The following is a 16117-nucleotide window of genomic DNA, read 5'->3' as shown; positions in this document are numbered from 1 at the left end:
CATAGTGTTAAGTACATGTGTGCACAAATGACCATGGAAAAAACATTTTTACCACTTTGTGTCAGGTCTCTCTGCATGTACATTATAAAGCAAAAGATTTGTGTCAGATTGGAAGACATTAGATGCCGCTGCCTGTATTCTGACAAAGTTAACTGTTTGCATCTTGTTACATTTACTGTAGGAAATATGCTTATATAATTGAGCCTGAGCAACATATTTTTATTTTCAGGCTAAATCTCAGCCAGCTGTATTGACTGGCGGCCTTTTTGCTGCTTGTCGTGTTTGCAATATGTTCACATTGAGACTTGGCTCTAGAAGAGTTTGAGTGCAAGAAATGCTTCCAAACAAGTGTGAGTGCAAGTGTTCATGTGCACACACACACGCACACACACACACACACATTTTCATATCTTAGTGAGGACATCTAATTGACATAAAGGCCTTCAAACTCGTGGGGACAGGCATTTTGTCCCTATGAGTGACTGTTTGTCTCCAAAAGTAAAGTGTCGTGCCAATTTTCTGTCCTCAGAAAGATGTCTAAACATGTACACTTTACACATACACACACACTTTACACACAGATGTATGTTTATGCACAGTTTGGGGGACTTACCCTTCATCCAACACATATCTGCTGCCTGTGTATTTCCCCCAAAAAACACTATTGACTCAAAACACTTGTAGTTAAGCTTTACAAAAGGAAGTCCACAGCACCACTCATACACACACATACACACAAATGCACAGGTATACAAGACACTGTCACGGCGAGTGAGAAGAGCCGTGTGGAAAAGGAAAAGGAGGATCCAAACGCAGGCAGTCGTGAAGGCGTGAAGGTGATTTATTGAACACAAAAAATAGAGAGGCAAACGGCAAAACGGAGAACTAAACTATACTGGGACAACTAAACTACTGAGCACGAACAAGAACGAAGGAAGACGATGGTACATGATGATGGCGGCAGGGAACACACGGATGAAACTGGGTCAAACTGACCCAGAACCGTGACAGACACAGTGCTGCGAGGCTGCCGGACACTGGCGCCACCGGGCCCTCTGACCACCACCAGGCAACGGGTGAAGCGTCTTGCCCAAGGACACAACGACCAAGACTGTCCAAGCTGGGGCTTGAACTGGCAACCTTCTGATTACAAGGCGAACTCCCAACTCTTGAGCCACGATCGCCCAAATAGTGCATGTTTGCTTGTCTTTGTGACCCACATTTGACTCCCAGCACTCGAAATGGTGCTGAATGATAAAGCCACTACAAAATATATATGGATGAAACACGTGGACAATGATTTAACAATAATTTCACTGAATGACTGGAACTACAGTACTGTGCAAAAGTCTTGAGTCACCCCTTATTTCTTTATAATTGGCTTCCAAGAAGCCAGACCTTCCTGTTGTTTTGAAAGAGGTCTTAAGCAATAGTTCTCCAGGCTTCCTGAAATGCTTTTCCAATTTCATTTTCAGTCCAGACCTGTACACGACCATTTTCAGATGGACTTTTTTCTCTTTGTTTGCATTTTTCATCCCTTTTTTAAAAGAATTTTGTATCAGCAAGTGGATTCTCAGAGCTGAAAACTTGGGATGTGCAGTGTGTCTTAAATAGTTTGAGAACATTGGACAATGAGGACAAAACAAATGGCAGGCCTTAAAAAAACTGTCACCTGAGAGCTACAACAATGAGCATCTACAGCCATCTGTAAAACATGGTGGAGGCTCTGTCATGGTTTGGGGCTGAATTTCAGCCAGTGGTGATGAGGATCCTGTCAAAGCTGATGTTGATCCACCTTCCACAACTACCCAAAAGCATATGATTGGTTTCATTTTAGCATGATAATGATTCCAGACAGTATATGGAATATACCAGTGTTGTGTCTACTTAGCAAAGAACCAATTTTAGATTATATTTTGGCTGTGTTGAAGAATAAAGGTGATCATACCACGCTGTAAAACGCTCGACCTATTTCCTTCAGTTCTTCATAGTGAAATATAAAGATATGAGGGGTGATCCATGGCTTTTGCACAGTACTGTAAATGCTTGCACTGGAATCCAGACACGACTCATCTTCAGTTCTTCATGCTGAGTCTAATTCACTTATATAAAAGTAAGCCAATGGTTAAGACTAAACACACTAGTTCCAACATTAATAAGACCCTTTCTCATTAATGAGTCTTCCATTCTTGGTTTCTCACTCTGAACTCATTCAACATTTCTCAACATTTGACACACGAGGAAAAAAACCCAAACGTCTTGAATCATTTTCTCTCATCTTCTTTCATTTCTTTAGTCTGTTTTTCTTTGAGTCTCGTTCTTTCTCTCTCACCCCCCTCCTTTCCTAAACTCAGTTCTAAATCTGACTCTTTGTCTTTTCCCTCCACTTCAAACCATACTGTTTGTCTTCCTCCCTCACCCTCTCTCTGCTCCTCATCCCTTCTGTGACTCACCACCACACAGTGCCTCGGGCCTCTGCGCACGCTTCTCTTGGCTCGCTGCTCAAACAACTTGCTGATTTGGACTTTTAATCTGCAACAAAAACTGCACCTGTCTTCAGGCTGTGTGGTGTTTATGGAGCGTTGGCTGAGCTTCATGAGAGTTTCTGTGGGTGCCTTTAAATAATGAAGACGTCTTTGTCGCTGGTTAAGAGGTTAATACTGGAGTGTGGGCTAGATTGACAAGAAAAGTCTGTAGTATCTGCAAAAACAACCCAGATGTGAACATTAAGAGGAACACATTCATTAATGAACCAGAATCAGTTGAAGTCCAGCTAGTGACTACTCTTGGACTTCATGTTTGTTTATTGGTTTACAACGGGAGTGTCAAATTCATTTTACATCCCGGGCCACATACAGCCCACTGAAACCAGGCCAGACCAGTGAAACTCCCCTTTCTACCAGTGTAAAGAAGTTACATATTTAGCTGTTTTTCTACACGATAAAGAAAAAGCTCCTGTGACAAAGACATAAATCTGTCAGCACGACTCTTTCAACTTAAATCTTAAGAAATAAATGTGTAAAATTATAATTACAAAAACAGTTACAGAGGTTCTATTAGGGACGTAGCTAAGCATTTTGGAATTTTGGCATAATTTGTGAAAGTTGAAATTTCTTCGGTATTGAATAGCAGAAACTACGCTTTCTTGTCAGAGGTAAATTTTTTTGGCGGGGAGAACCAGCGGCTGACAACACTGTAAACAACGGCAAGCGAATAACCCAAAAATAAAGATTTTTGATGGAAAACTGGTCTCAAAGCTCACTGATGAGAGAACTGTGCAGGAAGTGGGATTTGAATGGAATTCATTACAATGTTATTCAAACATGATGCGTAGTTTTGTCCTTTTGCTTTTGGTTCAGTGAATTTTGGTCGGAGAGTGACGAAACCTGCAGTTTCGGAATCCATGAGATGTCTACACAGCAAATCCAGCATGTCCAAATTAACACTGTCGGATTTGATTTCAACACTATTAAAGTGTCTATATGGGTCCACACCAGAGAGTGTTAATTTAACTCTTTTTGGAGAGTTGGTACGTTAACTCTGATTTAGTGTTAAACACCAAATCTGTCTGGAGTTGATAATTTAACACTTGGTGTTAAGAGTTTATATATTAACTCTCAAAGAGTATTTTAGTTTAACTACGTAAGAGTTATCTTCTAATTCATTCTAAAAAGCAGGAATTTTACTGTTCTGAACTTCTAGAAATTTCTTTTGGAAATAAACATTTACTAAAAAGACGCAATGGTTTTTGAAAAACATTTATTCTGAACTGTGCACCACAATTTCAAAACATTTTCTGAAAGATGTAACAGTATACATGTTCTCACTTTCATTAGAATTTTGTTTATCAAAAGGTCTGACATGGTAAATGCAAATAACAGCATTCTCATCACTTATTTCTTCAATACAATATGCATGTCCTTCATTCATCCCTTTGTGGAACTTCAACGCACTTCTGCTCTCCCCCATATTCCATCTTCACAAGCATATCCTGTGTGGAGATTGAATAAAAATTAGTTGAGACTAATTAATGGCACAAATAATCCAGTAAACAATTGCAGCACAGTAAAAAAAAAAAAAAAAAAGGAATCCTCTTTGAGCCATTACTTGTGTAAAGTATTTTCCCAAAAGACAAGGACACAGGCAACAGGTAATACTGAACTAAATGTAAAACCTCAACCTTTTTCATTTTTACCTAAACCGTGTGCACAAAACTCTGGAGGGATCTAAATTCTAACGTAGAATCCAGTCAGGACCCCTGCTACTGCTGTTTGCTCGCTTTTTTTATGGGCGATCGTTTTCAGGCTTCAAGTAGCACCATTATACCAACATTTCACATTCTACACATTGTTTTAGGTGTATTTGACCAAAGGTTTGACTGAAAATTCACATGCAAGCTTTTTTTCAAGGCTGTGGTATTTGCCTGCAAACAATACCTTTCAGCTAGCTAAAACAGAATATTATGCTATCACCGAGCAACATGGCTAATGCCTTTCACACAGCTTTGTCTCAACTCCAAAGAGCCACAGAAGTAAAAGCTAATAGAAATAATTGAAACAATCTTTGAAAAAATGACTTACCAAGCATGGCAAACAACTCAAATATGTAGAGCAAAATGTTCTGAAACGGCTTCACTTCAGCTTCGATTGGAGCCGTGCTGGGGGCGGAGTCTGTGAATTTACTCTGTTGGTGTCATAGCCCGTCTAGGAGTTCAGAGTTAAGAGGTCAAGAGTTAATGTTTCCATTGTAACACCTCCAGATTTGACAGAGAAACACTCATTTTTAACACTCGATTTTAACTACTATCATTTTACACCTCAGAGTTACATTAAAAGAATGTGACTCTGCTTAGAGTAAAATTAACTCTACTTTTGCAAGGAGACTATTAACACCAAAACATTTAACACTTTTGAATTTGCTGTGTACTTTCAGCACTTGCATGTCCATGTACGTGCTGTCGGGTGAACAGTGTTTTGAGTTTACATCTTTTCATAGAATCTGGCCCTCTGACCACCACCAGTAGGCAACGGGTGAAGTGTCTTGCCCATGGACACAACGACGAGACTGTCGGAGCCGGGGCTCAAACCGGCAACCTTCCGATTGAGCCACGATCGCCCCACTTTAGCCATTGTTCCAGAGGTTTTGTAGTTTGTATTTTGCAGGATCTGACCTTAGGTTAAACTTTCTGATCTGTTCCCTCCTGGGAAGATTGGCAACCACCTTTGTTACACTACTTTTTGTATTTACCCAACAAACTCACATCTAGAAAGCTAATAAAAAAAACATGCAAAAGTATCCAGACTCCCAATGTAAATGCCTCTATGATATGAAAGGGCAGGCCAAAGCTCAGAAGAGTAGCTTTTACTTTCACTGGATTGCCCTAAAGTTCCCTCAACAGTGTTCCCTGTGAAAATTATTGTTTCTGCTCTGTACTCTTGGAGAAACCTTATGGAACCTATATGTGTATTATACTTATATATTCTGTAAGCTTCTGCCCTCACTGCGCTTATTATCCTTTGACATATTATATAAAAGTATTGTGCCTGAGATCAGAGAGCTCATCAGTTCTTCCATCCTATCTCATCACATTATAGCCACAGTGAAATGAGACTTCACTAATGTCCTGTAACAATCAATTAGTCCTCTCAGGTCACCCAGATTAGAGCGTGCACAGTGAGTCGTTCCAACAAATATTAACAGTAACTCTCGAAATGTGAAATCCTCTCTGCTGTATGACTGCACTGATTGAATGTAAGATGTTCTCAGTGAGTACATTACACCATTTCTGTACACTGCGCCTACAAGCAGTAAATATCTACTATGTAAACATTTTTATAAGCTCTTGGTGATTTTGGTTTTACGGCTTTCCCTAAAACATCAAACTGTGGAGTCTGAGTGATAAACATAATGACAGATAAAAATTCCTTCCAACCAGGTTAGCCGTTGATGAGTAGTGTTTGTCTCTGACCTTTTCCTGAAAGCGGTTAAGCTTCATGCAAATGGTAACCACATTGTAACAGATGTCATTCCACTCTGAGTCTTTCTTCCTCTCATTTTTCTGCATATGTTCAACACCCGTCTTCTGTTCAAAACCACTTTCTAAAGTCTGGACTTCTGCATGCAGTGCAACAAAATACCTATAACATTGGACCAGAGCTCTTCTCGCAACCTTAGCTGTCACCCCAACATTCCCATTAAAAAGAATGCAAGTTTACAGCACTACCATGCTTTCTGCACTTTTCAAACCTACATCCAAAGCTGAACGCTACATCCATCTTTACGCTGTCTATGATTTTTTTTTTCCTTTCAGGCAAGAGGACCTTCTTTTTTTGGTTGCTTTTTTCCACCTATTACTTTTAAAACAATTAAGCACTGCTCTGTGAAGATGTGTCAGTTTTTCTTTTGTCAGTGTATCTGGTCGCGCCCCTGCCACTTGGGCTGGTGCATATGCAAATCAGAGAAGCTGAGGGCACAATAAGCAGGTCAGTATCTGCAGACATCTCTACAATATTTCAATGCAGGAGCACAGATTTTTACAGAAGGCACAGAACCGCTTGAATACTTAAGACTTTCTGCAAAAAAACTCTTCATTCAGGCTTCCTACAAGTGAATGTTCCCTTCTGTTGCCATTCTGGCAGCATATTTTTCCAACAGCAACATCAGTCATTTAGAAGTGAATATCAGAAAGTCATGAGAGCGCTTTAAGCTTTTGTGTGTAATGATCAATACACTGAGCGATTCAACAGGACTTACCCACCTCCATGCAGGCTTTTGCACTGAGCACTGATAACAAGCTGGAGTGTCATCATCATCGCTTTAGTCTGGAGAATGCAATGTCTGTGTTTTCTGCAAAGAATTTCAAATTCCGATTTGTCTGACCACAGAGCAGTTTTCCACTTTGCCTCAGTCCATTTGGACATTTTGCTTCCTTTCTGCATGATAGAGCTTTAACCTGCATTAGTGGATGGCACTGCAAACTGTGGGAGTGTTTGTAAGTTTTTTCTTTGACACGCTGCCTGTCTAAGATATTCTTTTATACCCAATCATGTTACTGACCTGTTGCAATATTTTTCATGACATTGATACTTTTTCTATGTTCTACTGTGAATAAAATAGGAGATTATGTGATTTGGATATCATTGCTTTCTATTTTTTGTTGCATTTTACACAGCGTAACAAATTTTTATTGAAATTGAACAAGCAAAGGAAAACTTACAAGAAGCTGTGCCAGTGTCTAGACAAGCACACTTCATGCAGTATTGTTTTTGACTGCTTCTCCTTTTTGGCCTGTTACCTGTCAGTCAACTTATGCATAAGGACAAGAACACCTTTCAATTTAGGAAATTCAACATGTTCTTTTATCAACATTAAACCTGCGGAAGTATTACTAATGGACAGACAGCATTTCTGCTTCATAACCCTTTTCAGTTCAAATTTTTCAAAAAATGATCCAAATGTAATAGAATAAAACTTTAACAGACAAACAGACAAAACTCTAATTGTTACGACTCAATTTTTTTTGAAATGCCTTGTTCGAGACATGAGAGATGTAAGGATGGCTATCTTTGATATTTTCAATTCCCAGCACCTTTACTCAAAAAGGGGGGGCGACCACAAACACAGAAACAACACAGTGCCAAACCCTTAAGTCAGTGTGCGTTGACCCACATTTAAGTGTGTGTGGGCCCAGTGAAGCCCGGGAGTGGTGAGGAGGAGGAGGAGAGAGGAAGGTAAAGTAGCTGCAGGGTGAAAATTGTCACTTCTGATGGAGCCAGGAATCTGTCAGCTTATATGTTCTTTCACTTTGGGAGGAACTGCGACGAGTGATGATGCAGGCACATGCATATGCACACTTTATCACATTTGTTTGCAAGTATGCATGCATGCAGACATGCTCACACAAACAGTGGCGACAGGTGAGAGGTGATAGAGAGTGACAGCTCAACCCTGGAGGTACTGAAAAAGTAGGAGAAATTTTGGAAGGTGGGGTTATGGAAGTGTAGGAGAGAGCGGAGGAAACTCAGTAGTAGTAGATATTTACAGCTTGTAGTGGCTTCACTTGCTTCCTGTCTGCAGTCCGTGTACGGGGCAGGCTGCAGGGATAACTTCACATCTATCTTTTCTAGTATACCTGTTAAGCTGTGAACCATGATGCTGTTCATGCAGGTTTCATGGTGCTTTTCCTTCACAGATTAAGCACCTCCAGTATCAGTTCCAGAGAATCCAATCAAGATCCTTTTATTAAAAGCTAATTAAGAGAGAGATCCCTTATATCGTTGAGCCCCTCAGAGGACAAGCTTGTTTAAATTGTTATTTACATTATAAAACGGCAGATAGCTGTAACGTTATTACTAGTTTCTTGATTTGGAGCCCAAAAATGTGAGCTAAAGTACTGTTGGGTCACTCTCTTGTGTCTTTTGACCATTGAGCGTAGAGCCGTGTTTGTGATGGAGTTATTTATAACACTGGGTTAGCAGGGCTCTGTTAGAGATCGCTTTCAGCCAAACGATGGCCAGGATTCTCCAAAGGCTTTTGGTGTGAAAGGTTGAAAGTTTGTTGAGGTCGCTGTCTGTCACCTCCCATTACTCTGAGCCACAGAGCAAAGAGAACGGCACACAGTGGGGATTTAACTTCATTTGGTGTGGTTGTTGTACTCTGATGACCTTAAGTCTCTGTTCATCCTTGATCTTTTTCTTTGGCCCTTCTCTGTCCAGTTATGTGAAATTATCACTGGTGAGACCTCGCAGTTAATGCTGAGCTGTTAATAATCAAGGGCATCTCCTCAAGTTTGGTCTGGTTTAGGTGTGCACAGCATTGTGGATGCAGACTGTCTGATGCTCCTTGGTTTGGAACTTTCAAATGCCAATATCTATTGACTGGATTCAGTTAAAAAGTATGAGACACATCTCATCCCCCTCTTTTGTACTTCCATCATTTTTCTTCTGCTAATCCAAAATATTTCAAATAAAAGATAAGGAGCAACTGGGTCTGAAAAGTGAAATCACGAGGTACCTGCGTTCTTTGTAATGGCCAGCAGAGAGCAATAACTCTGGTTGTAAAAAGAGCAGAGATTGTATAGAAATCTATTAAAAAGTTTTACCATAGTTCTCCCTCATTGTATGATCTCATTAAAAACATTGTGATGAGCAGATGTTCTCAGTTGCTAATTTCAAGTCGTCATTAATATGCCTTAATGTTCATTTTGTACACTTTTATCCCATTTAGAGTTGAATCCATGATAAAGCAGGGCATGCTTTAAGGTGTGGGTATTTTGCATGTTCCTGAGGTAGCAACTTGTCAATCACAGTCTCCTGTTAGCAGTTTATCAGTAACATCTTCACCTCCCTTATGACATCTGGCTTAAAAAACTAAAAACAACAACAAAGAAGTGTCCAAAATGCTTATCTCAAGGCTTTAAAATAGCTTGAGGTACAGCTCTTCTCTCGCTCCTCTGCTTGACCTAAGAGGTCAAACACACTGTAACTTAAAAAAAACACTAGCAAATAGAATGAAAATACTGCAAAACCACACAAATCACAGCAGAAGTAATTTAGTGAGTCAATAACATGATTTAACAGAAGCATTGAATAGTGAACATGTAGCGAGAGCTGGAGCCCCCTGTTGAAGTACTGCAGGTTGGTCACAATAATAACAGAAACTCAGTCTGAAATTAGTAACAAATATGTATACTTACATATTAATAAAAATATATTAATTTATATGAAAAGGGAATTGAAAGAGGAGGCGAGTCATCCCCTAAATCACTTCCGTTGCGTAGTTTTTTTCTTTTGTTGTTTGCTTCTTTTTTAAATTCCGTTTTTCTTCTCTCTGCTTTTTGCATTTCCTATGTTTTCTCAGATCGTGTGTTTGACCTCTCAGGGCCACTGTACATTTCATTTTTAAAAAGTTTACATCAACGTGTCACTAGTGCCCTTGAGCTACAAAATGTGACTCAATATTTTCTATTTGGAAGCGAGAGAAAGGGTTAATAGCAAAGTGATTCTATGTGCTTTGTGTGAGTGGTGATGGACCCATATATATGCCCATGCTATATTGAGTATCACTTATTTGCGGACCTTAATACAGGGCAGAGCAGTCAAACCATTTAAGCAATGGCGTCCTTCGTTATGTAATGCAAGGACTAAAAAAGCAGCTGGCTTAAAAACACACCGGATGAAGATGACATGCCAGAGCAGTCAAAGATGTAGCTTTGATGCTGGATGGAAACCTCAAGAACAGAAAGGATAATGTTGTGAAAAAGAATTCCAACAGAAGCGTCCTTTGATGTAGGAAGGGTTTTTGTTTGAGGTTTCTTCACCAGAAAAAGTTTTCAATCTTTTAGGGGCACAATTGTCCCCGCATGGGTTCACTCTGAGTTCACGCACACTTGTTAGCATTAATCAGCGATTATAAACTGGTCACAATTGTGAATGAGAGCATGAATGGCTGTCAGTCACTCTGTATTAGCCCTGCAGCGGCAGTCTGTCCAGGGTGTACACAGCCGCTTGCCTGAAGTCAGATGGGCAAGGTTCCAGTCCCTGTGACCCTGAACTGGACAAGCAGTTCAAAAATACATGAATGAATAAATGGGTCTCTGATGAATGGATCTTTAAATGAACAACTCTGTGTATGCTTGTCTCTTGTGACTGTTCCCCTGATTGTTTCAGTCTTGGCAGTGTGTTGAGGACAAGAGTAGGTGCAGTGCTGTATTTGACACATTATCTCTGATCAGTGACGCCAGAGGGACATCACGAAACTAGCATTTTTGGCCGCTGCTATTATTTAAGACTAAATAAATATTTTATAATCACTTTGGCAACAAAAAGTCACTCATACATTAAATTAAAAATTCCTGTCATTATTGTTGTGCCTTGACACATAGATTAATTAACAGTTGTCACAGCTGTCTTGTCTTCGAAACATGCTAGCTGCTAGAAATTAGTAAAATATAAATAGATTTCGGAAGCGAGGCTTCTTCTATCCACCCAATCTTTTCCTCTCTTTTCTGAGAGCACCTGGAGCGCTGTGTCACACACACTCATTAATGTACTTACTTGCGCAAAAACACAGCCCTCCATCCCAACCATGTGACCTCCACCATGTTGTTTCCAGGTTTCTCCCGCTTTGCTAGCTGGACGCTATGTTGCAACACATCTCGCCTCATGGCTGTTCTGACCTCTCACTGTGGTTATCTGACCCATGCACATGTAACCCAAATGCCAATGCTATTATTCTTGTTGTTAATTGAACTATAAATCAAGATGAGTGTGAGTGTATGTGTGCGTGTACACGTAAAATCATTAAAGGTCATTTTTGTTTGTTTACGGTGTACAACCGGCCCCGCTCCAGTTGAAGCCTTTCATTAAACACGACACGCGTGACCTAAGGCGCTCTCCATTGTTGGCTGGGGATTAGTGCGGCTTGCAAATACCCCGAACCTTGTGCGGCTGGAACGAGTCGAGGGCTATTAGAAGGTGTGTGTGTGTATGTCCTTGTTTATATATCTTTGTGGGAACCGAAAATTGGAAGTTTACGATGCTATGGGGACAAAATCCCGGTCCCCACAAGTTTGAAGGCATTTTTCAAACTCAAAATGTGGTTTTAGTGTGTGTGTGCATGGAAGGAGAGGGGAAGGAGGTCTGCGAGGAGGATCACTCTGGATTTTAACTTTCAAAGCTGATTTGGGAAAACTGTTAGGATTTTAGCCCGCTAATCACCCTCTGCTTGCAGGATGTTAAGAGAAAGAGAAACCTGTGGTGGGAAGCAGGTGCACAGCACGAGTTTGAGAGCTGCAACAGCACACGTGCAGATTGCAAAAGTCTTGCTTTGTGCTTGGCCGCTCTAACATCCGTCTCTAAAGCGCATGCAGAATTTGTGCATCTCACCTCATGAAGTGTGTGTGCTGTATATGAAGTCCTGGATTGCACGTACACTTTTATAGCAGGGATTTATGTCAGCAGGCTAATAACTAAACAAGCAAGCAGGCAGAGCAACCCAAAAATGGTAAAGCTGTAATCTCAGTGAAATTTGTTTAATCTCAAAGGGGAGCAGTAATCTGTCAAGATGGGCTCACGGAGGGAGGATGTTTATGCCGCCACAGTGTTTCTATTTCAGCTTAGGTGCTACCCTGCAGAAAATGTTAATCCTAGTGGTTTGGTATCTGCAGAATGAGTTTTGCAGTTTGAGTTAATGGGAGACACTCAAAGACAACCGATGGTCAATGGAGGTTTTGGTGGCACCAGTGCAGCTGTCCTCATGTTTAGCTTCTCAATTAAAATTCAAGTGAGAAAAATGATGTGGGAGAGATGGGATGTTTGCAAAGTGAAATGGAAAAGGAGGGAGGAATGCATGAAGATCAGAGTGACTGAAAGTAGCTGCTGGTTTCACTTCTTATCCTTGCGAGTGAAAGGGGGGATAAAAAGCAAGAGAGGTTGATAGAAGGACATTTGACCTGGTAAAGAAGGAACAAAGGAGACGTGGAAGAAGGCTGAAGGAGAGGACTCTTACGAACCAAAACAAAGTGATTTGTGGTGAAGAAATTCAGGATGAGAGGGACAAATAGCGCGTGATGAAACAGATTTTCAAGCAAGAAAATGAGATCAAAAAAATAAGCCTGGAGAGATAAGAAGAACAAACTCTATGGAGAAAAGAAAGAAGAGGCAGCTAGAGAGTTGGTTCAGGATGAAAGCAGAGAGATGTGAGCCCATGCTGCGCTGTAATGATTTCCTGAGGCGAATAGACTGAACTTTGAACCATGTATTTAACTCTATACTGCAGCTGGAGTGTATGCACGATTGCATTTGTATCAGGAGAAAGGCTAAAACTCAAACTACAAATCTTTTTTCTTCTCAAGGTTGTGTTTCAGTAACTCAGTTTAAAAGCATCAGATTCACAGTGTAAAATGTGACTTCATGTGCTCTTTCTGAAACCCTGACACATTTGTACACATGAGACATTCTAACACAGACGCACAAGTTAAAAGTGCCTAGCTGCAAAAAACAAACCCTCAAAAACTAGAAAGTTGGTTTTCTCTGTTTCATGCTTACAAGAAAAGCAAACAGTACGCAAAGAGCTGAAATATAAAAGAAAAACTGAAAAAGAAACAAATAAATGAACCCTAAGAATAGACAAGAGAATAAACAAGAATAAATATGTAAAGTTTTAGGTGTGTACACCGATGAAGCACTAGCTCAAAGCTTAGTTAACACAGGTGAAGATAAACTAGTTCACATCCATAGCTGACACTTTAGACTTTAAACTGAAAATTAAGCCTCACCCACATATAAAGCAATTTGCTCACAGCACATTACTTTGTAGCTGACAGCTGGTCACTATTTTTGACATTCCACCCTCATGTTTGTTTACCAACCCCCAGTTATGTCAATCAACAATTCGCTTCACTCCCATTGGTGGTTGCCTCAAAGCCGAGATAAGTTTAACACTGTGTGTTGTTGTGATGTTGTTTACGCTATTTCACCTCTCAAATAATACTGACATTGTATTTGTGCAATTGCAAGCGTCTTCCTGTGCTATTCTCTTTCAGCAGAACTGTCATTTTCAGTAGTGCCATCCATGAAGGCCCCATTCAGTGCCAATTCTAATCTAAACACATCCCTGTAAACCTCTGTAGGATCATACATCAGCATCTCCAAAAACCAAGAAATAAAAAGTGCTTTTACTGCACAAAATGTAATCACTTAAATAATGAGATGCGTCATTAAGTAGATTCAGATTCAAAACTGATGAGTTAACGAATGTTAAAATGTTCTTTGGGAACTTTTGTTGATGTTCGCTTATGTCATTGAGCTTTGGTAATATTTGCAAGTGATCTTCATTCATGTGCAGATATTTCCCAGGACATGCCATACTCATTATAACTTTTCAGACATGTCAATAATGTGCCTGATGTTTGGACTGAGAAGATCAAGTTTTTACTGAATTTGTTCAAATTTGCACTCATAAAACTCAACTTCAGGTTAAAGCTTCATTGTCTATTGGATGTTTGAGGAAAAAATATTTGGTGATTTAAAAATACAGTACTTAGTTACTTTAAAAAAAAAAAAGATAAACACATTTTCTTAAAACTTATCAAGTGCATTTGTTCTATTTCTCGACTCTCTTACCCTCTGCCTGACTCTGCTCAGATCAGCTGGTTGTGATGCTTGTGGGGAAGTTGTGGGGTGCCCTCTGGTGGACAGATGACCCAAGTTTGTAGTTGGAGGGCATTTCTCCATTTCTTTACTTTTAAATTTTCATTTTTCATCATAACATGATAAATGTTGATACCAGTAAATTGCCAAATAGCTAATATTACTCTCCTAATAAATAAGTCAGACTCAGTTTCAAATGGTCTGATGGACTTTCTTCAGCAGCGCCTAGCCTAGTATAGCGATTTTGCGCATCATGTGATACACACATTGCTTGACTCACGTCCACCATATTGGACATTATGCAACCAATGGTTGGGTTCATAGAAGTTTCTGGCTGTCTGTAGATGAAATCAGTGGCAAAGGGGTATTATACTAATATATATCCCAATGTTTCCTTTAAAGGCAGGTTTTAGTTGCACTTTTCAGTTTTATGCTGCTTGAAGAATACCTGGCTAGTGTTTGCAGACAGACATGTTCCATGCAAAGTACAGGTGACCATAACAATTTGATAGCAACCAAAGCAATTGGGGAGTCCAATATTTTTGCCTGGAGACCAGTAATTACAAGGGGGTCACAGACCAGTCTCAAATTCAAAATGTGCATTTGTTAACCCTTGACTGTAACTGTTTTGTATTTCAGAATGGTTTTTGCACGTGTCTGTGTTTTGAGGTGACTTTTAGGTATAAAGTATAAGGGCTGGGAACATTGTCTTCATTTATTAGCAATCTAACAATAACCTCTGTAAGCTGGAAAAATGAATCCTCACGAATAACCTTCCTCCTCCTTTTCCCTCATGACTACTGCTTGGTTATTAACCTGCTGGTGTGCACAGAGTGCCAAAGGAGAGGAGTACCTCTCCTGTGTCTGTGGTTGGGCTTACTCCAATACAACAAACGATCTACATTCATATACAACAAGAAAAAAAGACCCATCGATAAAGAATAAACATGTCTTTTGTCGTATGTTTTAATTAGGGGATAAATGAGCGTTTTCTAGAAATTTGGAAACCCATGCATCTCTCTCACACATGCGCGCGGGCACACACACACACACACACACACACACACACACACACACACACACACACACACACACACACACACGCTTCTTCACCTGGAGTTGAGGTCGGCCTGTGCTGCCCCTCCTACTCCTCCTCCGCTTCCCCCACGGCTCTTCTCCAGGCCCAGTTTAGTAAAGATGCCAACCAGTACCATGATGGCCACCACCCCACAGATGATGTACACGATAAGTTGCGTGCGGTCCCGGTCCAGGTCTCCCTGTCCCTCAGTAATGGTGGCAACTGGTTTGCCAGTGTTTGCCCAGATGGGAGTGTCATAGTTGGAGCAGATGTTCTGGTCCAAGCGCTGCTGACGGAACTGGCAGCAGAAACGGTAGAAGCAGGTACCGCAGCAGTACAGGAAGACACCGGCGTTACAGTTGAAAGGTGGGTCCCACTGACCCATGACATCATAGTAACCCTGGCAACGTGTCCCACCAGCAGGAGGGAGATCCTCATCATCTGTATCTCCACCACTGTTGGGAGTGGAAAGCCCTGTCTCTGGAGGAGTGTTTTGGGTGGTCTCTGTATAGCTGGTAGTTGTCTGGTTAGTCAGTGTGGTAGGTGAATCCTCAGTTACTCCCACAGCTGTAACTGATGGACCCTGGGCGAAGGCTGGCCGGATCACCAAGAATAAAAAGAGGAAGGAGAGAAAAAAGGGGCAGGAGAAAGGGTTGGTGGCTGCCATGTTTCCTGGAGAACCCAATGTTCCACCTACAGGCTTTGAATAGGAGGGAAGCAGGTGGAAGAGTGTTAGCAACAGAGAAACAGCACAGACATCAAACAAGGTAAAAGTAGTTTTACTGAGAAAAGCAAACCAAAAAATCCCCACAGTCTAAAAAAAATTCCCAGAAGTATCTCAAAGCATGTTCCTGTTAAAACACATGACTTATCTATTGATCTGACACAT

The 16117-nt window shown here is 40.6% G+C and overlaps 1 protein-coding gene and 1 long non-coding RNA gene across 2 annotated transcripts in view; both read right to left on the bottom strand.

Moving 5' to 3' along the window:
• shisa8b (shisa family member 8b) overlaps positions 1 to 15913 on the bottom strand; it is a 48458-nt gene extending 32545 nt beyond the window's left edge. Inside the window, exon 1 of the mRNA XM_085415852.1 lies at positions 15264 to 15913. Coding sequence (XP_085271978.1) covers positions 15264 to 15895 — 632 coding nt within the window. The 5' untranslated portion in view covers positions 15896 to 15913. The remainder of the gene's footprint in view (positions 1 to 15263) is intronic.
• Positions 3743 to 4896, bottom strand: LOC146663208 (uncharacterized). The gene is made up of 2 exons (XR_014913008.1): positions 4581 to 4896; positions 3743 to 3991 (listed from the first exon to the last, which is right to left on the bottom strand). It is a non-coding gene; the product is annotated as an uncharacterized LOC146663208 (long non-coding RNA).
• Positions 15914 to 16117: the final 204 nt, after the last annotated feature.

Source organism: Rhamphochromis longiceps, linkage group LG8 (genome assembly GCF_057381845.1).
Source record: "Rhamphochromis longiceps isolate RC_006_pf linkage group LG8, R_longiceps_female_GT1.1, whole genome shotgun sequence".
NCBI lineage: Eukaryota > Metazoa > Chordata > Actinopteri > Cichliformes > Cichlidae > Rhamphochromis > Rhamphochromis longiceps.
Note: the sequence above shows the minus strand (reverse complement) of the source record. Positions and strands in the feature narration are given on the sequence as shown.